The sequence below is a fragment of the Grus americana genome, chromosome Z, assembly GCF_028858705.1.
Source record: "Grus americana isolate bGruAme1 chromosome Z, bGruAme1.mat, whole genome shotgun sequence".
Lineage (NCBI taxonomy): Eukaryota > Metazoa > Chordata > Aves > Gruiformes > Gruidae > Grus > Grus americana.
The window spans coordinates 30,220,001-30,240,375 of NC_072891.1; the positions used below are offsets into that span (position 1 = coordinate 30,220,001).

General features: G+C 48.9%; 1 protein-coding gene across 1 annotated transcript; it reads left to right on the forward strand.

Annotated features, from left to right (window-relative positions):
* The first annotated feature begins 1,794 nt into the window (after positions 1–1,794).
* Positions 1,795–10,010, forward strand: DMRT3 (doublesex and mab-3 related transcription factor 3). The gene is made up of 2 exons (XM_054809966.1): positions 1,795–2,233; positions 9,046–10,010. The coding sequence occupies exons 1-2, from the start codon at positions 1,795–1,797 to the stop codon at positions 10,008–10,010; spliced, it is 1,404 nt and encodes a 467-aa protein (XP_054665941.1).
* The last annotated feature ends 10,365 nt before the right edge of the window (positions 10,011–20,375 follow it).

The window sequence follows — 20,375 nt, forward strand, 5'->3', positions numbered from 1 at the left end:
GCCCTAGGCGAGCCCGCCGCCGCGCCGGGGCAGCCTGGCCCGGGAGCAGGCAGCGGCCCGGCCGGTCGAGGTGGCGGAGGCGCCCCCGGGCCCCTCTCCTGCCCGCAGGGAGTGGAGGGTCTTCCATTCCCGCCGTCCTCCCCCCGAGCCAGCACTTGCACCCCGCTTCTTCGTTTTGGTGGAACGGATTCCCGAGGGCGGCTGCGCATCGCCTTTTAAGCGCCCCTTGCAATTTTGAGATAGTTGAATATTTATTTGGTCCGCGGAGGAGGCACCGCTGGTTTGTTTTTCTTCCCCCGCCCCGGGGACCCACGAGTGTGTAAGATGCCCCGCGGGGGAGGCCAGTCAGCCGTACGGCGGGCTGCAGAGCTGTCGTGGTGCAGTGCACGCACCCCGGCAGCAAAGAAACGGAGATCCCACCGGCGCTGCGGGAAAACGGACCGCTCCCCACACCTGATCTGATTCACCTCCCCGCCTCGGTGCGGTTAACCGGCAGCAGAGAGTGTTTCCGATGGGGCACTCATCCTCCCTTACACCACCACCACACCCCCCCCAGCCCCGGGGAGAAAGATCTCCCCGAGTCCGTCTTCCCCAGAACTAGAAAAGTAATTAGGAAAGAGCCAAGTAATAAAATATGACGCAAATACCGTGATACACGCTGTGCTTTTGATTCTCTCCAGCGAAATACGTCCCGAGTTCTAAATCTGATTTCCTAATTACGTACCCTCGTTAAACGGTTTATTTCGTGTAGCGGTTACAGGGGAGAGGTGCCTGAGAAGACCAGGGGAGATCTCGGGGCAGCGAAACGGGTTCGAATCCAAGCAGCAGTCCCTGCCTACCCGCGGACTCTGTGCCGCTAAGTACCAGTGCGCGGGCAGATAAGCGCTGCAGCGAATTTGTTTTTCCCCAGCCGATACTCCCATACTTTCTTTCACTAATACATTACATTTGGATTTTAAATTCTCGCTGCCATATTGGAAATAATAGTTTTTCAGCGAGAAACCTCCCCGCGGCCGGAGATATAGAAAGTGACCACCCCGCCGCGCAGCCGCTCCCGGGCAGCTTCTCGCGGCTTCAAAACTTTGATAAAACTTTGGGCTCAAAATCCCCCGTAGCCCTGGGCCACAGTCGATTATACGGCAGCAGCTACAACCGTGCCGCCGTTCGTAGTGTGCCGTGGGCTTTCGAGGGTCTCCCGTGCGGAATCCAATCGCCCCGTCTGCACTTTGAGGTCCCGACCCCGCAGGGCCGTGCCGGAGCGCTGGGAAACCTCCCAGACCCGGCTCGCCCCCAGCCCCGGGCGCTTTCGCCGTTGAGCCATACGGGGGGCATGAGTGGGTGGCATCAGCCCCGCTCCCAGCCCGCTGGGGGACGGAGACCTTCGGTAAGGCGCGGGCATCCCCGCCGCCCCCGACGGCGGGTCAGAGCTCCCCCCCACCCCCCTCCAGCCTCCCTCCTTCTCCTCCTCCTCCCTCCCTCCTTCATTTCCCCCGGTGGCCGCGGGGAAGGAGGGTGGCGGAGGGGGGCGGGCGGGGGGCGGGCGGAGGGGCGCTGGGCTCGGCGGGGCGGCGCGGGCAGCGGCAGTGTCGCTCCGGCCGGCGGCAGCGCTCTGCCCACCGGTGCCACCGCGGCGGGCGGCGGCTACCCCCGCCGGCCTGGGGCCGGGGCCGCGCCCCCCGCGAAGCCCGCGGGCAGAGCCGCCCGCCTCCTCTCCTCTCCTTCGCCGTCCCGGCCTCCGCCCGCCCCCGCTGCCCCCTTCTCCTCCCCGGAGCCGGCCGGGCTCCTCTCGCGGGCATGAACGGCTACGGCTCCCCGTACCTCTACATGGGCGGCCCTGTGTCGCAGCCGCCGCGGGCTCCGCTGCAGCGGACGCCCAAGTGCGCCCGGTGCCGCAACCACGGCGTGCTGTCCTGGCTGAAGGGCCACAAGCGCTACTGCCGCTTCAAGGACTGCACCTGCGAGAAGTGCATCCTCATCATCGAGCGGCAGCGGGTGATGGCCGCGCAGGTGGCGCTGCGCCGGCAGCAGGCCAACGAGAGCCTGGAGAGCCTCCTCCCGGACTCCCTGCGCGCCCTCCCGGGGCCGCCGGGCAGCTCCGAGCCCCCCGCCCCGCCGCCGGGGCCGCCGCCCTGCGCCGCGCCACCGCGGGCCCCCGCCGAACTGGCCGCCGCCGCCGCCCTGCGCTGGGCCGCCGAGCCGCCCCCCGCGCTCCCGGGGCCGCTCTCCAAGGCAGGTGAGGCCGGGCCGGGCCGGGCGCCGCGGGGCGGGGGGGGGGATGTGCGGGGCCGGGGAGGAGGGAAAGGGAGGGCAGCGCCCGGGCCGGCACCCCGACGGGCGGGTCTCGGGGAATGGGTGTCCGGGGGAGGAAAAGCGAGGGCTTTCCCCTCCTCCCCATGGGCGCCGTGGGAAGGGGAAGGAGGGAAAGCCCCGACTCCTTCCTCCACCCCAGCGAGTGAGCTTAGCCGTTCTTAACAAGCAAGGAGCTGCTAAGTGCCGGGCCCGCTCCTCGGCCGGCTTCGCAGCCGCCGAAACCAGCGGAGGGGACCGGCAAACGCCGCGACTGCCAACTGGCTCCCCGACGTGCCGCTTCTGGTCCCGTTGCCCCAGGCCGGCCGGGAAATGGCTGCATCCCGCGTGGATCGCATCCGCACGTCCCTCTGCCGCTCCCGGTCCCGCTGAGCCGGCTGGAGCCGCTCCTCGACTTCCCGCACCCAGGACATTGGGCTGCGGGATCTTGTCCAAGACAAAACTTCCACGGGCAGCTTCGGGGCAAAAGTGGCGCCGGGAGCCGGAGGGTTTCTGCGGAACAAGGAGGACCGGGGGGCCGGCAGGGGATGAGCGGGGCGAGCCGGTTGTTTCAGCTTCCCTCCTGCCCCGGCCCGTCCCACCGGGCCGCGTCCTGGGCAGCTTTCGACAAAGTCGGGGATGCTGACCCAGAAACCGCCGCCCGCAGCCGGCACCTTGTGAGTACGACCTACCGGTAACACACATTTATGGACGCAAAAGTAACGCTCCGGAGCCGCCGTTCCCGCCCCGTGCCTGAGCAGGAGCCAACAGTTTTCCCCGACGGGGATGCCCGGCTGCCCGCTGGCAGTCACAGCGGCGACTGCGACGAAATTTTACCCGGTGCCCCGGGTGGGGAACGGCAAACCTTGGTCTCCTGCACGGCTCGGCTCCTTACGGCTCGCTGTCGGGTGGCCGGAGCCCCGCGAGACGGTGTGGGGGAGCGGGACCAGCCGGTCTCTTTCCGAGGACAGGGGTATGGAGCGGTCCCGGCCCCGGAGGCGTCCGTCGGGGATCCGGGACGGAGCGCTGCTCCTCCAGCTCTGGGGAAGACACAACCCCGGGGCCCGGGGTGGGGGCACGGCCGGGTCCGTCGGTGTGGTGAGGTTACCGGTGGTCGGGAACCCACTTGCCCTTGGTCGGCCCTCAGCACCACCTGCCCTCCCTCTGTCCATCCCCGTCCCCCGCATTTCCGCCCGGTTCCGCCGGCCATTCCCCAGGGCCGGGGCTCTGAGGTCCCTCTGCCCCCCAGATTTCCGCCTGGACGCAGCCTCCCGGCGGCGCGGAGCCTCTCTGTCCCCCGCACCCGCGGCGGCGCTTGGCCGGGGCGGGGACCGCACGGAGGGTGGGGGAAAGGCCGAGGGACAAAAAAAAGAGGGGGGAAAAAAAAGCCGCCTTGACTCCTTCCAGAAAGTGAAACAAATAAACTTCGCCAGCAGAATATAAATCTGGCGGATAGGAACGGTATTGACTTGCACGCCCAACTTTTCTTCCCCCTGATATATGAACTTCCCAGCTTAAAAGATTACAGTAATCACGGGAGGACAGTGTAAATCGAATCTGATAGCAATAACTTTCGGGGAAGGTCAGGCTCAAGTGAAATGTTACCAAGCAACAGGCATTTTGTTTGCAAAATACAATCAAAGTGTATTGATGAGAAATTCTTCCTTGCCAGCCAGTCAGCACTTTCTGCTAACAGCTTTACGGGGGGAAAAAAAAATAACGGAGGAGATCTTAATAAATCAAGACTCGCGGCGCAGGACCCTGCCCCCGCCCGCGGTGAGGCCGTGTTGAGGGGGGCCGGGGCACCCCGAGACCGGGGGTGCCAAGAAGCAGCCCTGGTTGCACAGAAGTCACCCGGGCGGTCCCCAGTCTCCGATTGTTACAGAGGTGGTTCGTGTCCGTGTGTATGTCCGTCCGTCCGTCCCCCCCTCCTCGCTTTTATAAACATGGGAATATGTGAGAGCAAAGCGGAACATTATCTCCTCGGGGGGTCCGCCTGTCACCTGCCACCAGAAACCGTTTAATCAGATAACCTGTTTATTTCAGACCATCCTGCGCGCTCTGAGCTGCAGGGCTTTCTCTTTCTCTTCCATCTCTCCCCGCTACCTGTGTTAAAACCGTCGTCAGAATAGAGTATGCAATTATTTGCTCCTCCAGCCCACCCTGATTTTCCTCCCCAGGACACTGATCTCCTGAAAGGTGGTTTTTTTTTTTTTTCGGTACGGAAGACGTATTTTCCGAGATACGGTAGAATCAGATCTGTTTATTGTTATTCGTGCCAGAATTGGTCATTTCGATCGGACAGTTGTAAAGTTCTGCTCTATGCAAATAAAGCGCCTAGAAACTACCCCTGTTGCATCTGTCTGTGCCAACCCGGAATGATTCCTCCTCCTGATACCGTGCTCATGAACTTTCATCTCCCACATGGGCGCGTGTTACATTTCTCTTAGTAATACTTATCCAGGCTTGTAAAGTGTTAATACAACGCTACATTGAGTCTCCTGTTAATTTTAGAGCCAGCTTTTTAATGCAACACAGCAGTCTCTGAGTTAGTTTGGGAATTGTGATTAGTCTCCTACAAAGTACCTTAGACCTTTGAAGACAGGGTAGAAAGTCTGGAGTGAAACTAATTTTAAAAAACCGAAGCAAACAGCAAAACAAAAAACCTCTCCAAACCCAACAAAACCTCCCGTAAGTTTCACACAACCTTAGCTTTATGTGGCTTTATGCTAGTTCTGGTATCAGTCCATTCTAATAATAGAAATAGGGAAAATAGCAGATGTTTTGGTGATCCAAGAAAATCTGTGCTGCAGAAAGAGCTGTCGTAACAATCAAAGTGCAAGCTATTTTAACAGACAGTCAGCGGTGGGAATATCAAGGAAGCAAATTTAGTTCCAAAGTATTAGACCAAGTTTTCCAGACAAGTTATTAACTTGAAGAGAACAGCTTCTCTCACTCATGCGTTTTACTTTTTTTTTTTTTTTTTTTGGCTCTTTTACAATATTTGCCTCATGATCCTTAATGTATAAATAGGCAAGGAAACATTGGGTTATACATTGCTCCAAATTCGTAGCAGCTTTATTTGTTAATGTAGATTTTACCGTGAATGCACGCATGGTTCTCCCACTGTATTGTGTTTCATGTGTATCTGTATTTGCACTGCATCTCTGTAGATCTGGGTGTGTATCTGTCTCTGCGTGCGCATTATTTGATGAATAACCCCCATCGTTTATATCGATAAAAAAATTATTTCCCTTGTTTCCTCAGGGCTAGCAAAGTGAATACCTGAATATAGGCAATTTGAAATAGCAGGTGTGAGGAAAAAAACCCAAACCACCCAAGTCCCACAAACATAAAAAAATGTCTGGGAATGAGATTTCTTTCTTAAAGCCTAAAATATCCTCATGTGAAACTCACGAGCGGTGCAAATAATACCTTTGGTTAAAAGCAGCGCGTTGTATAGTCTGAACATAAAATTGGTATTTTGGTACCTGAAAATACAGATATTTGGGATTAATACGTGCATGAAATATTTCTACAATTCAATGCCCACGTAAGGACAGTTACAATATATCTTCCCGAATCTTTGTTTATTTAACGATTGCTGCTTTATGCCCGTTTTAAACAAACGAAAAACTTGATCTCGGCAATCCCCGCGAAGAGGTGGGGACAGTCCCCGGAGCGCACTTTCCACCTGGCCCTCCCCGCGCCGTGACCGTGGTGGGAAAGTGGTGTTCAGATGAGGAAAAAGTATAGCCAAAGCACGACCTGCCAGGCAGGACAGCATCGGGAACCCGCCGGGAAGCCGGCAGCGGCCGTCCGACCCGCCTGGAGCACCCGGGGTGTGTGACACCGCCGCAGCCCGGGGCTGAGGCACGCCGAGAAAAAAACTCCTGACACCGACAGCGAAAAATGCTCTCAAAAAAGCAGAGAAAAAAAAAAAATCCAAACTCAATGTTTACCAGCGGAGGATAATTCTCCTTGTGGTAATAGAAGCGTTTGATTTAAATCACCGAAATGTCGTTCTACGGGTCTGACCCTATGAGCCTAACAGTCTGGTGAGATGCACCGCTATGGTCTGTGCTGTACGAGGAGGCTGTCCTTGTGCAAGACCAGGAATCGGGATCTGTGCGGTCTCCTAATGACAAAGATGCAAACTTCGGTGGGATGAGTTTTCAGAATTTGAAGAAAATTTTTAGCCAAGCCCCGTAAGGATGCTTTTAATGGTACTGAAAACTGAACAAACCTGAAATATCTTGAAAATAATAATTTGAAAATTATAATTTGTAAGGATCAGGGAGTGTATTAGGGAGATCTAATCTGGTCGTTGGTTTGTCTGAGGGGTTTTTTTAGCATATATTTCCTCCCCAGTGGTACTTGTTATCAGCCTATAAAGATACACTGGAGAAGCACAGTAGTTCTGAAATAGTCTCTACCCGCATGTGGTCCATTTGGTAATATTGGGCACCACCGTGCAATCTATTTATGTGGAAATTAGGACCATTGTCTCCCTTAAATGCCTCTCTTAACTCTGGCAAGACGGGGACAGAGGTAATTAGCTGTCCTCGGACTGCCTGGTAAGCCCTCTATGTATAAATTGGCCATTTGCTCAGATGTGAATTATTCTTCGTATCCTGTCTTTTGTAATAAATTTCTGATTATGAACATGTGATGGGATTAGGAGGGAAAGGTAGTGTAAGCCTCATGTTTTTTTCAAATAGTGGATGAGCTACGCCGAGGTTTCACCATCTCTTCAAAAGGATACACATTGCCAGTTTGCTACCAGCAAACATTTCCTGCATTCTCCTTCGGCTGCTAAAGCAAGACTGATGCACTGAGTGTATAAAGAAAGGCATACATACATTACCTTCTCTGTAATATACCTGCATGAAAGGTTATTGCTTCTGCATTTGTACTGGACAGAGAGCATAATCAATACAAAAATGGGTACCCAAAACAGGTTATCCTGCTGAAAAAGAGCAAGATCTTCAAAAGCACATCTGTATTGTTCAGCTCCACTCCCATGCTCACCTTCTGCAGCCCAAACTAGCAGCATCCCACAGCTCTGTAGGATGGCCCATCATTTCTGCCTGGCACAGCCGTTCTCATGAGGAGAACCTCCCTTTGCCATCCTGACTGTCAGGCTGTGCTCTGCCAGGATCTCACATTTATTTAAAACTCCCATTCTGGTGAGCATAGTAGCTTCTCACTCAGCACAGGCTTGCTCAGACCCTGACTCCTTTCTTAGGTGGGTAAATAGTTTGTCTCGAGCTGATCTGTTTGACACAAAACAGCCTGCCACGTGCGGAAATGCCCTGCTTGTTCCTGGGGTGAGAGGGAGGCAGGACCGTGTGGTGAGCAGCGAGGCTCAGGCACTTGCACACCTTTAACTTCTTCCATCTTGACTGGGCAGGGGTGGTCATCAGCACATTTTGGGAGCCTGTGATTGCTTCTTACAGCTTCTTTATCTGGGCTGATCATGAGGGGCTTAGGAAAGAGGCAAAGAGTTGAATTGCCTTCTGCAGATAGTCTTTCACATGTGTGTTCAAAAGCACTTCCCTGTGCAGTTAAAGCAAGCTGTCAGCCACACCGTGGACAACGAGCCTTTCCCCAGACATTGATGCTTGCCAGGGAGATCATTATTTTGCTGTATGAAGAAGGCCAGCAGAACACCATCCTTGGGAAATTACTGTGAACAATTTGAAGCAAGTACATTGCTCCTCTTGTGCATAAACTGTGAAAGCTGTCAATCTTTCTTCTTCTCTTCTTCTTTCTGACAAGCAGTCTTATTTCAAAGGTTTCCATACTCTGGCCAAGTGTTACCAAAGTGACCGGAGATTTGGGGTATCTCTGTTTTTGAGTGTCCACCTCTAGACAGTGTGGTTGATGGGCTTGTTTTCAGCCCTGTACTCAGCTCTTGCCCTTCTTAGTTTAGCACATAAAAAGCAAGGTATTTGGAACACATCCCGAGAGAGGTTGTGGAGACTTCAGCCTTGGAATTATTCAAAATTCAGATGAGCAGGGACATGAGCAACCTGCTCTGTATTTTAGGTCACTCCTGCTTTGAACAGGAGGTTGGACCAGATGCCTTCCAGAGGTCCTCTCCAAACCAGATTTTTCTAGATTCTGTGCTATAACAAGCCAAGGCATCAGCTGTGCTCCAGAGATTGATGGAAAAGCCTGTGATTCTTGCTGGAAAAGGAACCGGTTTCTGCAGAGCCAGAACTGGAATACACTGATTTATTTGAAGACTTCTTTAACCTTCAGCCAGTAGTCATGATGGAGTGGTTCCACCAAAGCTGTTGGACTTGCAGGGGGAAATTTTGGTCTCCCAAGTGCTCTCTGGATATCTTCAGGTCACAGTCAGTGATATGATACTAGTGAGGAATTATGGTGTGAAAGTGCTGAAGTTCCTCTGTGAAAGCTTGCACTTAGATGGTGTTTTGCTGCCTTGTGTCCAGTGAGAAAGGGTTGATACAGCAGAAAAACGACCACTGCTTCTTTTCTTGCACATGGGAGAATGAGACAGATATCTATAAGGCAGCACAAAATGCCTAGACCAGGTCACATTATTCTTTTGGAATTTTGTTCTCATGAGATGTTGCAGAGAGACCTTAATTTTAGCAGCATCTCTGTGAAAAATGCTTTTTTCCCTCCCTGGGGTCCTGCTCTGTTCACTTTCAGAAGACTGTATCCTCAAACGTCCGTAAAAGCTTTTGACTTCAGTTTTTCATTAACTTCTCTGCCTTCTCTTTGCAGACATGAATGAGGAGCGGTTGGGTGATGCCAGTGGAGCAGACAATGCCGAGACCTACAGTGACAAAGACACAGACCAAAGGAGTTCACCAGACATGACTAAAGCCAAAAGTTGCTTTACCCCTGAAAGTCCTGAAATTGTTTCAGTGGATGAGGTTGGTTATGCAGTTCAGAAAAATGGTGGGAGCACAGAGAGCCGTCCAGACAGCCCCAAGTACCACCCAGAGCAGAACCACCTCCTGATAGAAGGTCCTTCTGGGACCGTTTCTTTACCTTTCAGTTTGAAAGCCAACAGACCTCCACTTGAAGTCTTGAAAAAGATCTTCCCTAACCAAAAGCCAACTGTGCTGGAGTTGATCCTGAAGGGGTGCGGTGGTGATCTGGTGAGTGCTGTAGAGGTTCTCCTGTCCAGTCGGTCTTCGGTGGCCAGTGGAGAGAGAACTTCTGCAGAATCTGATGGTCTTGTTTTGCCCTCCAATGGGCACATTTTTGAACACACGCTGAGTTCGTACCCCATTTCCTCTTCCAAGTGGTCTGTGGGCTCAGCATTTAGGGTTCCTGACACATTGAGGTTCTCTGCTGATTCCAGTAATGTTGTGCCAAATCCTCTGGCTGTACCTTTGCAGCACCCTTTCCCTCAGCCACCACGTTACCCGCTGATGCTGAGGAATACTTTGGCAAGAAACCAGTCCAGCCCGTTCCTGCCCAATGACGTCACCCTGTGGAACACCATGACGCTGCAGCAGCAGTACCAGCTGCGGTCCCAGTATGTCAGTCCTTTCTCTAGCAACTCAGCCAGTGTTTTCCGAAGCTCGCCTGTCCTTCCTTCCCGCTCATCAGAAGATCCTAGGATCTCAATCCCTGATGAAGGGTGTCCTATTGTGTCTAAGCAACCAATTTACACAGAAGATGAGTACGAAGAAAGGTCTGATTCTTCAGACTCAAGAATACTCAACACATCTTCTTAGTCTGACATTGATCACGTGATAGCTAAGTGATACTTGCAGTGCAGCTGAACTACTGGGCCCTAAGAGGAGGGACACGTTCTCTACGGAACCTTTGCAATTGTATTAAAAAGAGACTTTGCTTGGTATTGTACTATAGCAATAAAGACATAACTTATTTAATTTCTTGCACTTCACTGGATAATGCCAAATAGCAATACTCTGGCTTTAGTGCTGAGTGTGTGTTACAAAGGAAGACTTTACGGCTATCAATTATGGGACTCTGGAAGACTCGTAATGGAAACAGAAGCCCAAGGTCTACTTTGTTCCTTAACTCAGAAAAATGGGGATGTTAAACTAGAATACTTGAATGCTGTTTTATAAGAGAGAACTCCTCAGGACATAAGAAATCAAACAAATGTAGTTCAATTGCAAATGGACTAAAACAAGGACCTTACAATCTTATGCCAGTGATCATCTTTGCAGTGAAAGAAAAGGCAGAAGAAAGAAATATGCACATGAAACTAGCATGAGCTGCTTCTGTGCCATTTGAGCTTGGACACTTTTCAGAGAAATAATATTAAGAGTTATTCTTTTCCCATGGCTAGGTCGAAACGTGTAATGTCAGTGTAAAACCAATTACAGCTGTGAATTGCATGAAGTGTATCGTGAAATGAACACCAGATTAAGCATTGTCAGGTTAATGTAGCATGCTAAGGACTCTAGAAAAATAAACTAAGATGATGATCTTGGTTTATGTCATTTATACTGGGCAAATAACATTTCTGAAGATAGAGAGCTGATTAATCCTCAGCTGGGGTTAAAATGTCCAGCTCCAGCAACTGCAGTCAAGGGAAGCCTCTTTTTCCAAGTCTGGCTTCTGCTTCCCTGCCTTGTAGACTGAGATTAGGCAAATGCCGTCATCAGGGCAGCTGATGAGTATGTACTGCAGACACTTTCAAGATCAGCTGAGTAAAGCAGAGCTTGCTACAGTCACAGCAAGCAGAAAAAAAGGCTCTCACAATGCTTTAGAAGCGTCTTTTTTTCCTATACTGTAGAAGTAGAAAAAAGAAAATAGGATGTAATAGCAGGCATTTCTTTAAAACAATGTTTAGCCAAATGGCAACTTCCCTAAATCTAGAAAAGTAATGGTTTGAACAATTTATTGCATGTTTGCATGCATTGATTACACTGCATATCTTATGTGTGTCAGAGTGACATTAGGAATTGCTTTTGATGAGGAATGTCACTAAATTAATTGTCCTGTTAGAAGTTTGTTAATGTTTTAGTGCCATTTTTTGAACCGTTCACAAATGACCGCATCTGCTTGACAGCTGGCTTTTCCAAAACACACCTCTGAATGCAGATGAAATGGCTGTTGGGCCTGTCAGGTGTATGGATTAGTCCCACACCTCAAAAACAATTGAGGCTGCCCTGAAGTCGGACTCTAAAGCAGACAGGCTTTAAAACTGTCATATATATCAGGCATGTTATCTGGTGTCATTGCTGATATGAATACCTGTGTTCTTAGTTGGCATTTCATATTTTGTAAGGTTGGTGCACCCAGTGAATTTTGCATTTATAAAGGTACTGCACACGCACGAAAAGGAGAATAAAATAATGATTTTATTTTCCTTAGGGGATAAATGAATAGAAACATACTTTTTCTTGCATAATTTTCCAACCTGTTCAGAAAAGCAATTTGTTGGTAATTCTACAGAGTAAAGACATAAAGGCAGGGGAAAGGAAGAAAGAAAATAAGTAGCTTCCCTTATGGAAGTGTAAATGTGAAAACATCTGGAATTTTCATAAATGCAGAATTATGATTTTCTACTGACAGATTAGTCTGCCCTCATATGGCATTTGTAAACAAATTCATCTTCAGCCACTCCAGGGAGAAAAGTAATAGGTAAGATAGGCTTGATCTTGCAAACAGAAAGTGATGAGATAGTGAAATGCTGTGCTCCAACATCACAGGGAAATTGAGTGTCAAAGGCTAGATAAGAGCAGATAGCTCCAGGAGCTCTGGTTTTGAGCTCACACACAAAGCAGATTTCCCTCCAGCAGAAACCTTTGTACAGACAACCCCGTATGTTGAATGAAATCTTTTTTTTTTTTTTTTTTTTTTTTCCCCTACAGAGTGGGAATCATCTCCAGCGGAAAGATCAGTGGCACCTGCAACAGCTCATAGTGATCAAACACACTATGGCCTGTGGGTTTTCAGAGAACAGAATTTTGGCATCTTGGAACTGGGACACATCTTTTGAAGAAAGGTGACCCTTAGCTAATGTGGAGTGAAGTATTACCACTCTAAACACTTGTAGTGAAAAATGCAGATTTGGTGGTATGATTTTTTTAATTGGATCTCTTTTGATAAATTGTTTTCAGGAAAAGCAAACAAGTTAAAATAATCCTTGTCTGGTGTTACAAAATATCTTTTGACTCGATTCACAATTTTCTTTTCTTTTTTTTTTTTTTAAATAAGGTTAATCTAAATGTGTTCAAAATCAAAAATGCAAGTTTTGATGTTGAACAATATTTTTTTGTTTGACTATTTTGGCTATCCAAAATATTAATTTTTTAAAAAAATATGGATTGGCCTGCAACAACATTTTGGAGAAATTACTTTATTCACCCAGCTGTATTTTTCCAGGCAGGCACTACAGGCAAATACAATTTTTAACTTCTAGCTGCCACACAGCAAGGATCCCTTGGCGTGTGGGCAGGACCTCTTTCCGCCTGCACGGTGCCGGGACCTCTTCCTCAGACTCTCGCCGTGCTGGTGGGGGATGCTCACCCACTCCCACCCTCGCAGCGTGGGCAACCGAGGTTCGAGGGAGCCCCTTTTCTGCAGGAGCCCTGGGTGCCCTGTCCAGCCGGGGCCCGCAGCAGCCCCCCCAAAGCTGGTGGGCCCCATTCTGGCTCAGGCCCTGCTTTTCCCGGGGTCGGTGACAGCTGTGCCACCGCAGCTGGCAGCAGCAGGGCTGTGTCCTGAGCCTGAAGAGCTCCCGCGGCGTTGCAGCAACCTCCCCCCACGGCTCCCGGGGCCCGGGGGAAGGGCTGCGGGTACGGCACCCAAACCCTGCGTTTTCCAGCCCCATCTTGTGGTAAAAAAGGGTATTTCCATGTCGGAGCAAATCGTGCCGTGGAAGGAAGACGACTTGTGGGTGAGGAGGGTAAAGCTGGAGGCGTTGATGCTCAGAAATCTCCAGCGGAAAAAGTGAATTTGAGCATTAGGAAAGACGGCTATAGCCTGGCGAGGTCTTTGCTGAAGCCCAGAAACAAAAGGGGTTTTTTTGTTTTGTTTTGTTTAAAAAAAAAAAAAAAGTGCTTGAGGGTTGTGCCTTTCTTGTAGCAACGGAGCTTCACCCCTTGCCCTCTGCAGATCTCCTGCTCCTGGTTGAGCAGTTGCCCGGGTGCGTCTCTGGGGTGCCCAGGGCTGCTTTTTCTCCTGTCAGGCGGGTGATTTGACTGTGAACTCTCCATGGCTGCACACAAAGCCAGCTGGCAATGCCATGGGAAGCTGCCTCTGCCCATGGCTCTGCTTGTCATCAGCAGCCGTGCAGGCCCACCAGACACCAGAGCAGAGCACTCTGCAGAGGCTGGCTGCTGCCCCGGAGGCATGCTGCTTAATCCCTGCTCGTTAACCTCTAGCTGAGACAAGGTGAATAAGGCCAACGATGATGTAAACAATAACAATAATAATTTCTCCCTCAGGAGTGCTGTGGAGAGCCCTAATGCAACGCTCACATTGTCCAGGGGCTCACATACCTGTAGATAAGGGAAGAGTTGGGGTGCAGTGTAAGCATGGTGCAATGAGTTTGTCCTGCCCCAAATTCCTCCCTACCTTGCCTTTGCTGGTGGTTGTGCTGCTCCTCCTGGGGGTCCCTGACTTGTCCAGCTTATGGGCCTCAACGGCCACCCCTACAGCATTTGTTGGATGCTTGGTGAACAGGCTCACCTCACATTTGTGCTGACACCTTTGAAAAATGACTTTGATTCTCTCAGTATACTGTTTCAGTGATTCATTCTTTATGTGCATTTACTCAACAGACGCGAGTGGGGAAATAAGATTGATGCTAAATTTATATGTTAATTTTAATATTGAAGCTATCCTGTATTTGAAGAATAAGATCAATTCTTCAATTTCATTTCTTACGTGATATTGCATATTGTCATTACTGGAAAATAAAATTATTTCTGAATGCATACTATCCAAACTTCAATTTTAGTGGACATATAAGTCTGAAGCATCATTCTTCTTCCTTCCCTATAACAACTAACTTAATACAGTATTTTAACATTCTCGCACTAGTCTGCCACTGGAAGATAACAAAGACAAGTCTTTTCAGCCTAAACGATGTTTCGTTAATGTGGTCCCTGCAGCATTCTGCACTGTCACAGACAGATTTGGTGCATGACTCAGCAACGCCCTGCAGTCTCCTCTGCCAAGCACGCCTGTATACAGGATGAATCCTGACCTTAAGTGGAGGATCAAACCCTTAGAGCACTATCAAGAAGCAGATCCCGTAGAAGATGGACACAGATCATCGCATGTACAGAAAGATTTGGCACCTACAGAGGGAGATGTACCCTAAGGAGGTCTGCTGCCAGATACCAGGCTCTCCTGAAGCTGCAGCAGAAAGAAAATGCTTACAGCATCTTTGGGAGTGTGGTTTGCTATTTTTGCCTTTGCTAACTGTGCAGGAGATTAAGCTGAGGGATGGATAGCAGGAATCTTTGTGAGGTTGCATCCTTGCTCTACCCACTAACCTCAGGAAGATCACATGGGTCGGTTTAAATTTCTGGTGTCTCTTTTTCCCTTTCCATGAGACAAATATAACTGCTACAAGGATTTAATGGTTATTATCTGAAAATTCTTCAAAAAAAAAGTGCTCTGTAAACTTGACAGCATAGCATACTATTTACCAGGGCATATAGCGTAAGATTTTGTTTCTAATTTTTTTCTCTCCCAGAGAGAGAGGCTATAGCTTTTCAATAGCTGAGCAGTGCTTGCTTTCAGGAAGAAAGATGCCCTGAAAAGCTAAGGGCAGGATAATCCTGAGATAATCCTGGGTGGCCACTGTCATACAATGGCTAAAAGTTGTGAGACTTAAGGTAAACACTGCTTGAATTCTTTACATCTGACATAATTCTGAGCCTATAGACTTCATACATTTCAACTTTCTCCTCTGCGACATCCCGATAAAACTGGAAATCTCGTGACAAAATTGTACTAATTGCCCTTCTTTTTCCTAAAGGCAGTAAATACATGAGTCAGCAAAAGTGAGGAAAGTGAGAACGCAGAACTTAAGACAAGAGAAAGTCTATTCTTGTAAGCCTCTACAGCCCCACATGTGCGACTCAGGCAGGGAGGTCTGCAGGCTCAGGAGAAGCTGGTCTCCTCCTGGTCTCTCCGTGGGACGTGAGCATGCACTGGCACTTCTCCCAGCAGCACGCATCTCACCCTGGGGGATGCAGCCCCCTAAGGAGTGGGTGTGTGTCAGAGGAGAAAGGCAGTGCGAGAGTAAGTAGCATGGCAGTGGCGTAATTGTGAAGGCGCTTGTGGTAACTAATGGAAGAAGTTACTTTCCTGCTTCGTTGCATGTGGTGAAGCTCAAACCTCCTTTCAGAAACATCTTCCTTTGGAGCCCAGTCCCCCTGCCTTGCCTGCGCGTTGCTGAGATTCCTTCTTGCCACAGTGAATATAAACTGGAAAGAGTGAGATAAAACTCAGCATATACACAGAAATATAAAAGACACACTGAAAAACACAGAAATACAGAGAGACATACTTCCTGGTTGTCAACATCAAATCTGGAAGTTTTTATCATTTAAAAGGGATACATGACTGATGGTGACAAGGGATGCAGAAGCAATCCTGATGGGGCATTATACCTGAGGGAGTGCTGCAGTAAAAATTTTGGGTCCTGTTCCTCTTCCTCTGCCTCTGCCTGTTAATCTCTTGGCTCACTTGTTAGAAGCAGGCTCCTGGAGGGTGCTCCAAACTGCTCACACGACACAACTTGCATCTTCCCTAGATACAGAAATCGATGGGTTCTTACTTTGAACCTGCTCCGTTCCCCAGTAATATTATACATATTGAAAGGCAACACTTCCTCAAAAAGAACAGTTCCCAAGCTACAGACAATTATTCTACATGGCTCTATACTTACTGCAAAACTCTTTCCAGGAAACTTTAACACCATTTATAGATTTGGCCCAACTCACAGCTAGCTATTACATTTTAAACTATGTGGCTTAGTCACTAGTACACTTATGGCCAGCTACGTGTAAGTTACAAATTTTCTTCCTTGCTCATTCCTCTGTAATCTCTTTTTTTTCTAAGAGTCTGCAGAGGTATAAACAAGACAAACATTTGGCCAAATGTATTTTGCTCCTTTTAGCTCCATTGCCAAATAATTCATCATCAGAGACAGGGGTACAGTGGGGAGGAGAAGTTAAATTATTTTGAATTTCTCTCAAAAATATAAATACTTCAAAACATAGGTGATACTATTTCTGAGGGTCCAAAGGGAGGAGGAGATTGGTTCTTCTTACCCACACATCCTCCCTCTGCTATTCTCACCTATGCTGGGTGAACACAGAACAGGCGTCAATCACTGCAATCCTTGTGAGGGAGGGAGGGAGGCAGGGAGGATTGGGCTGAATTTGGGGTTGTTTTGCAGAACTTTGAAACAAGTAAGGAGGGAGGGGTTAATTTCAGACCTTCAATGGCTTCTGGACAGTGGTGCTTTCCCATGCCCAAGCCTGCACTATCAGAGTCAACATGTGTGTTGGGAACAGACTGATCTGTAGCAGAAGTCAGGAGGTGAGAGGGGCTGCTCTCACTCCTAACTGTGCTCATTCTTCCCTTCTGCCCCCCAAAAGTTCACCGCATGAGGTTTTAGCAGACTTGCATGATGCATGGATATGGAAAGCTGTGACTAATTCCCCACATGATCGATATATATATTTAACATCTGAAATCTCAAGCAAACATCCTGCTTCTTGAATTATTGTCTGGCATTCACGTATTTCCTGATTTGGCCATCACTGTTGGCTGCTCTTTTAACAGATTTTCACTTTTTCTGCTGTCCCGTTGGTCTGGCAATAGGAGAAATAACTGTGGTTGTGGGTGTGCCGAGAGGCAATACAGTCACCGCCATCCTGCTTGTAGTGGTTGTACTCTGACTCCTCACCTCCTTTACAGCACTGCTCCTCCAGTTTTTTACATAGTTTCTGAGGCCTGAAAGCATAGGCCAGCACTGAATTGTTGTGACTTCGTTTTAATTCATCTGCAAACAGTTAAAATTACTCCCTGAAGGAACTTCAATTGCTTTTTTTTCATTTCACCAGCACCCCAAAAATCACAGATGCTGAAGAACTCCAGTCCTTCAGCCCAGGTCTCCCTCCTCCTCCTTAAATTGGCAAAGTACAAGTTCAGGCAAAAATGTGAACTGTGTGTACAAGATATTTGAGAACTCCTTGGGAAATGGGTTATATTTTCCCCTTCCAAATATCTGGAATTGCAACTGTCTTTGAATGCATCCCTGAGCCGAGCTTAGAGGAGAGTTAGTCACAAATGAATGTAACATATATTCAAACATATATCTAAAGTAAATGCTGTCTTGCATAACTTGACCCGGACATCAAAGGCTTTGTCTTCACATAAAATAAGGCAGTCTGGCGGTATTTCAGCCAAATACTGGATGGATTTGTAAGAGCGAAGGAGTGATGTTTCATTTGAGGCAGGAACCAGAGCGAAAGCGACTTCGTGACCCTGGACCTCCTCTCCTCGGGCTCCTTCCTTCTAGCCGATGGCCCCACCTAGTGCCAGCGCGGTCACAGCGCGGCCCCCGCCCGCTCCAGGACATCCCCCGGCGCCGACCGCACGGTGCCACCCGCTCAATGACGTTATAGCTGGATGACTTTATAGGATGACGTGATAACGAAGTGGGATGGGTCTGTCCTTCCCTAATTCTGCGTGGCCCTGGCAGCTCGGCCAGGGCTGGATTTGGGGTGTGCTTTGCAGGTCAGCTCAGAGCGGCGAGGAGCGGAGTGGAGAGGCAGGGGTCACCAGGACTCCCTCTCCCTTGCTGTGAGCGCAGTTTTTGCAAGTTTGAAGGTAGGCACCGGGCAGCACCGCGGGTGCCAGCCTATCCGCAGTTGCTGCCCTTTCACAGGCAGCGCTGAGCTTCCACCACGCGGTGAGAAATCCAAGCCAGGCACGTTTCTGAAGCTCCAGCTACTAGATCAGCAGTTTTGCCAAGAGAGGCCTCTGCGGAGGCAGACCTTTCCGTGAGGTCAGCATTGGTGGCTCCCCACAGCTGAGCTTCACTCCTCCCAGGGTTGGCTTGGTGGTACAGGAAGCACTGTCACATAATCACTGCACCTACGTGAGGGGGCACGGTGAATGTGCACAAAAACCTGCTGCATGCGAGGCAATGGCTGTTTTGCAGAGTCTCGAGGAAGCATCGGTGCAGGCTGTGCACAGAAAACCCACGTCTCCTCCTGGGCGCCAGCACTTATGGTGCAACTGTCCTGTGTTCACCAGCACGTGGGTGAGGGAAATAAATGGCCCTTGCAACAAGCTCTGAAAATCAGAAAACGAAGATGGCAGTGTCAGGTTTTGCTGATTGAAAATGGTTGGTGCTGTGAACTCCTGGAAGAGGTACTCTGTAACACTGAGATGCCAAATGTTGCTCCTAGTTTCATTGCTGGCTAGATTTACTGTGCGGACTGATATAAAATGCATTAAAATAGTCAAAGGCATGGGTGATCATGGCTACGTCCTCTGTCAGAAGAGAGGCAAGTTTTTTGGCATTACATAAGGTAGCAACACAGAAAGACCCTTAGATTATGTACCTTCATAATATGTAAGCAAATTATGAAGCACAGATACATGATAAGATTTGCCCATCATTTGTGCCAGATGTGATTTATCCTGTATTATTCTCTGAGGATAGCAATCTGGTAGAGAAGATATGGCTTTTACCCCTGACTTTTCTGTCATGCCTGAATGTAGTTAATGTCTGTGCCTGAGGTTTTATCCAGAAGTTACCTCAGTAGAGAAAGCCACTTCTCTGAGCAAATCAATGCAGGAGACACCTGCCATCAGCCCATGTCATGTCCCAGCTGAAAAGAAGCTGGCTGGCTGGCTTCTTGAAGACAAACACAGGCATATGCTCCTCGTACAACAATGACACAGATCTTGTCTTTTCAGTACTAATAAAGTAAGTCTTGTGCTAAAACTTTTTCTTGTAGCACTCCAGTTGCCTTCCTTCTTGATTAACGAAATTCCTATATAAGCTAATGCAACCTGTGAGGCTGGAACTGTTCAAAAGGTTGTCAAGAAGGCCATTTCAAATTAGGGTCAAGGAAGATGTGGTTGTGTGCTACCACATTTCAAGCACTACCAGGAATTCTTCATTAGTGAAGAATTTAAAGGTATATATTGCAACACTACCTTAATCCTGCACAGGATCAACAACAGCAGAGGTAATGATGCTGCTGCTAATGATGAAGAAGAAGGAGGAGGAGGAGGAGGAAGGAAGAAGAAAGAAGGAGGAAGAGGAAGAAGACAAAGGAGAAGAAGAAGGAGAAGAAGGAGAAGGAGAAGGAGGAGAAGGAGAAGGAGGAGAAGGAGGAGGAGGAGGAGAAGAAGAAGAAGAAGAAGAAGAGGAGGAAGAAGAAGAGGAAGAAGAAGAAGACGATGACGACCTGTATATGAATCAGTGTTATCTACTGGTTGGAGCTATTGGCAGGTTTTGCACTGAGACAGAGGTAGGTTTGGTGTCACATTTGACACAAGGCCCATACTGTCGTACTGTATTTTACTACCACACCATATAATGTTTTAAGTTCCTGAAGAAACAAGCTGCATATTTCTTATTTTCTAATGTAATCTTTTTTTCATTAACATGTTAGTTGCTGCTTACTGGCTTTTCTAGATATGTGACCTCAAAATCCCAAGGTAGCTTTTGAACAGATCCTCAAGTACCCATACATTGCCTTCTGAGAGTATCGGGCTATTCTTGGCAAATGTGTTTCACTGTAGATAGGAAAATTAATTCATAACTGAACAGTCAGATTATTAACATCACTATCGTGCACACAGACAAACAACCATTAATCATGGCATTGGAACACAGCTGCAGTGGGAACTGCCAAAGTCATTAAACTCCATCTAGTGGGGGAAAATCAGAAAGGAAAAAAAAAACCCAAACCCAAACATACAGTAGTGTCCACTTGCTTATGCATGCACCTTGCACGCATATGCCATGCACACACATACACACACAACTTCACTTTGAACTCCTCTTTCACAAAAAGTCGAAGATGTCAAAGGTATTTTTTTTTCCTATTTGACTGTGAAGGGGGCCCAAC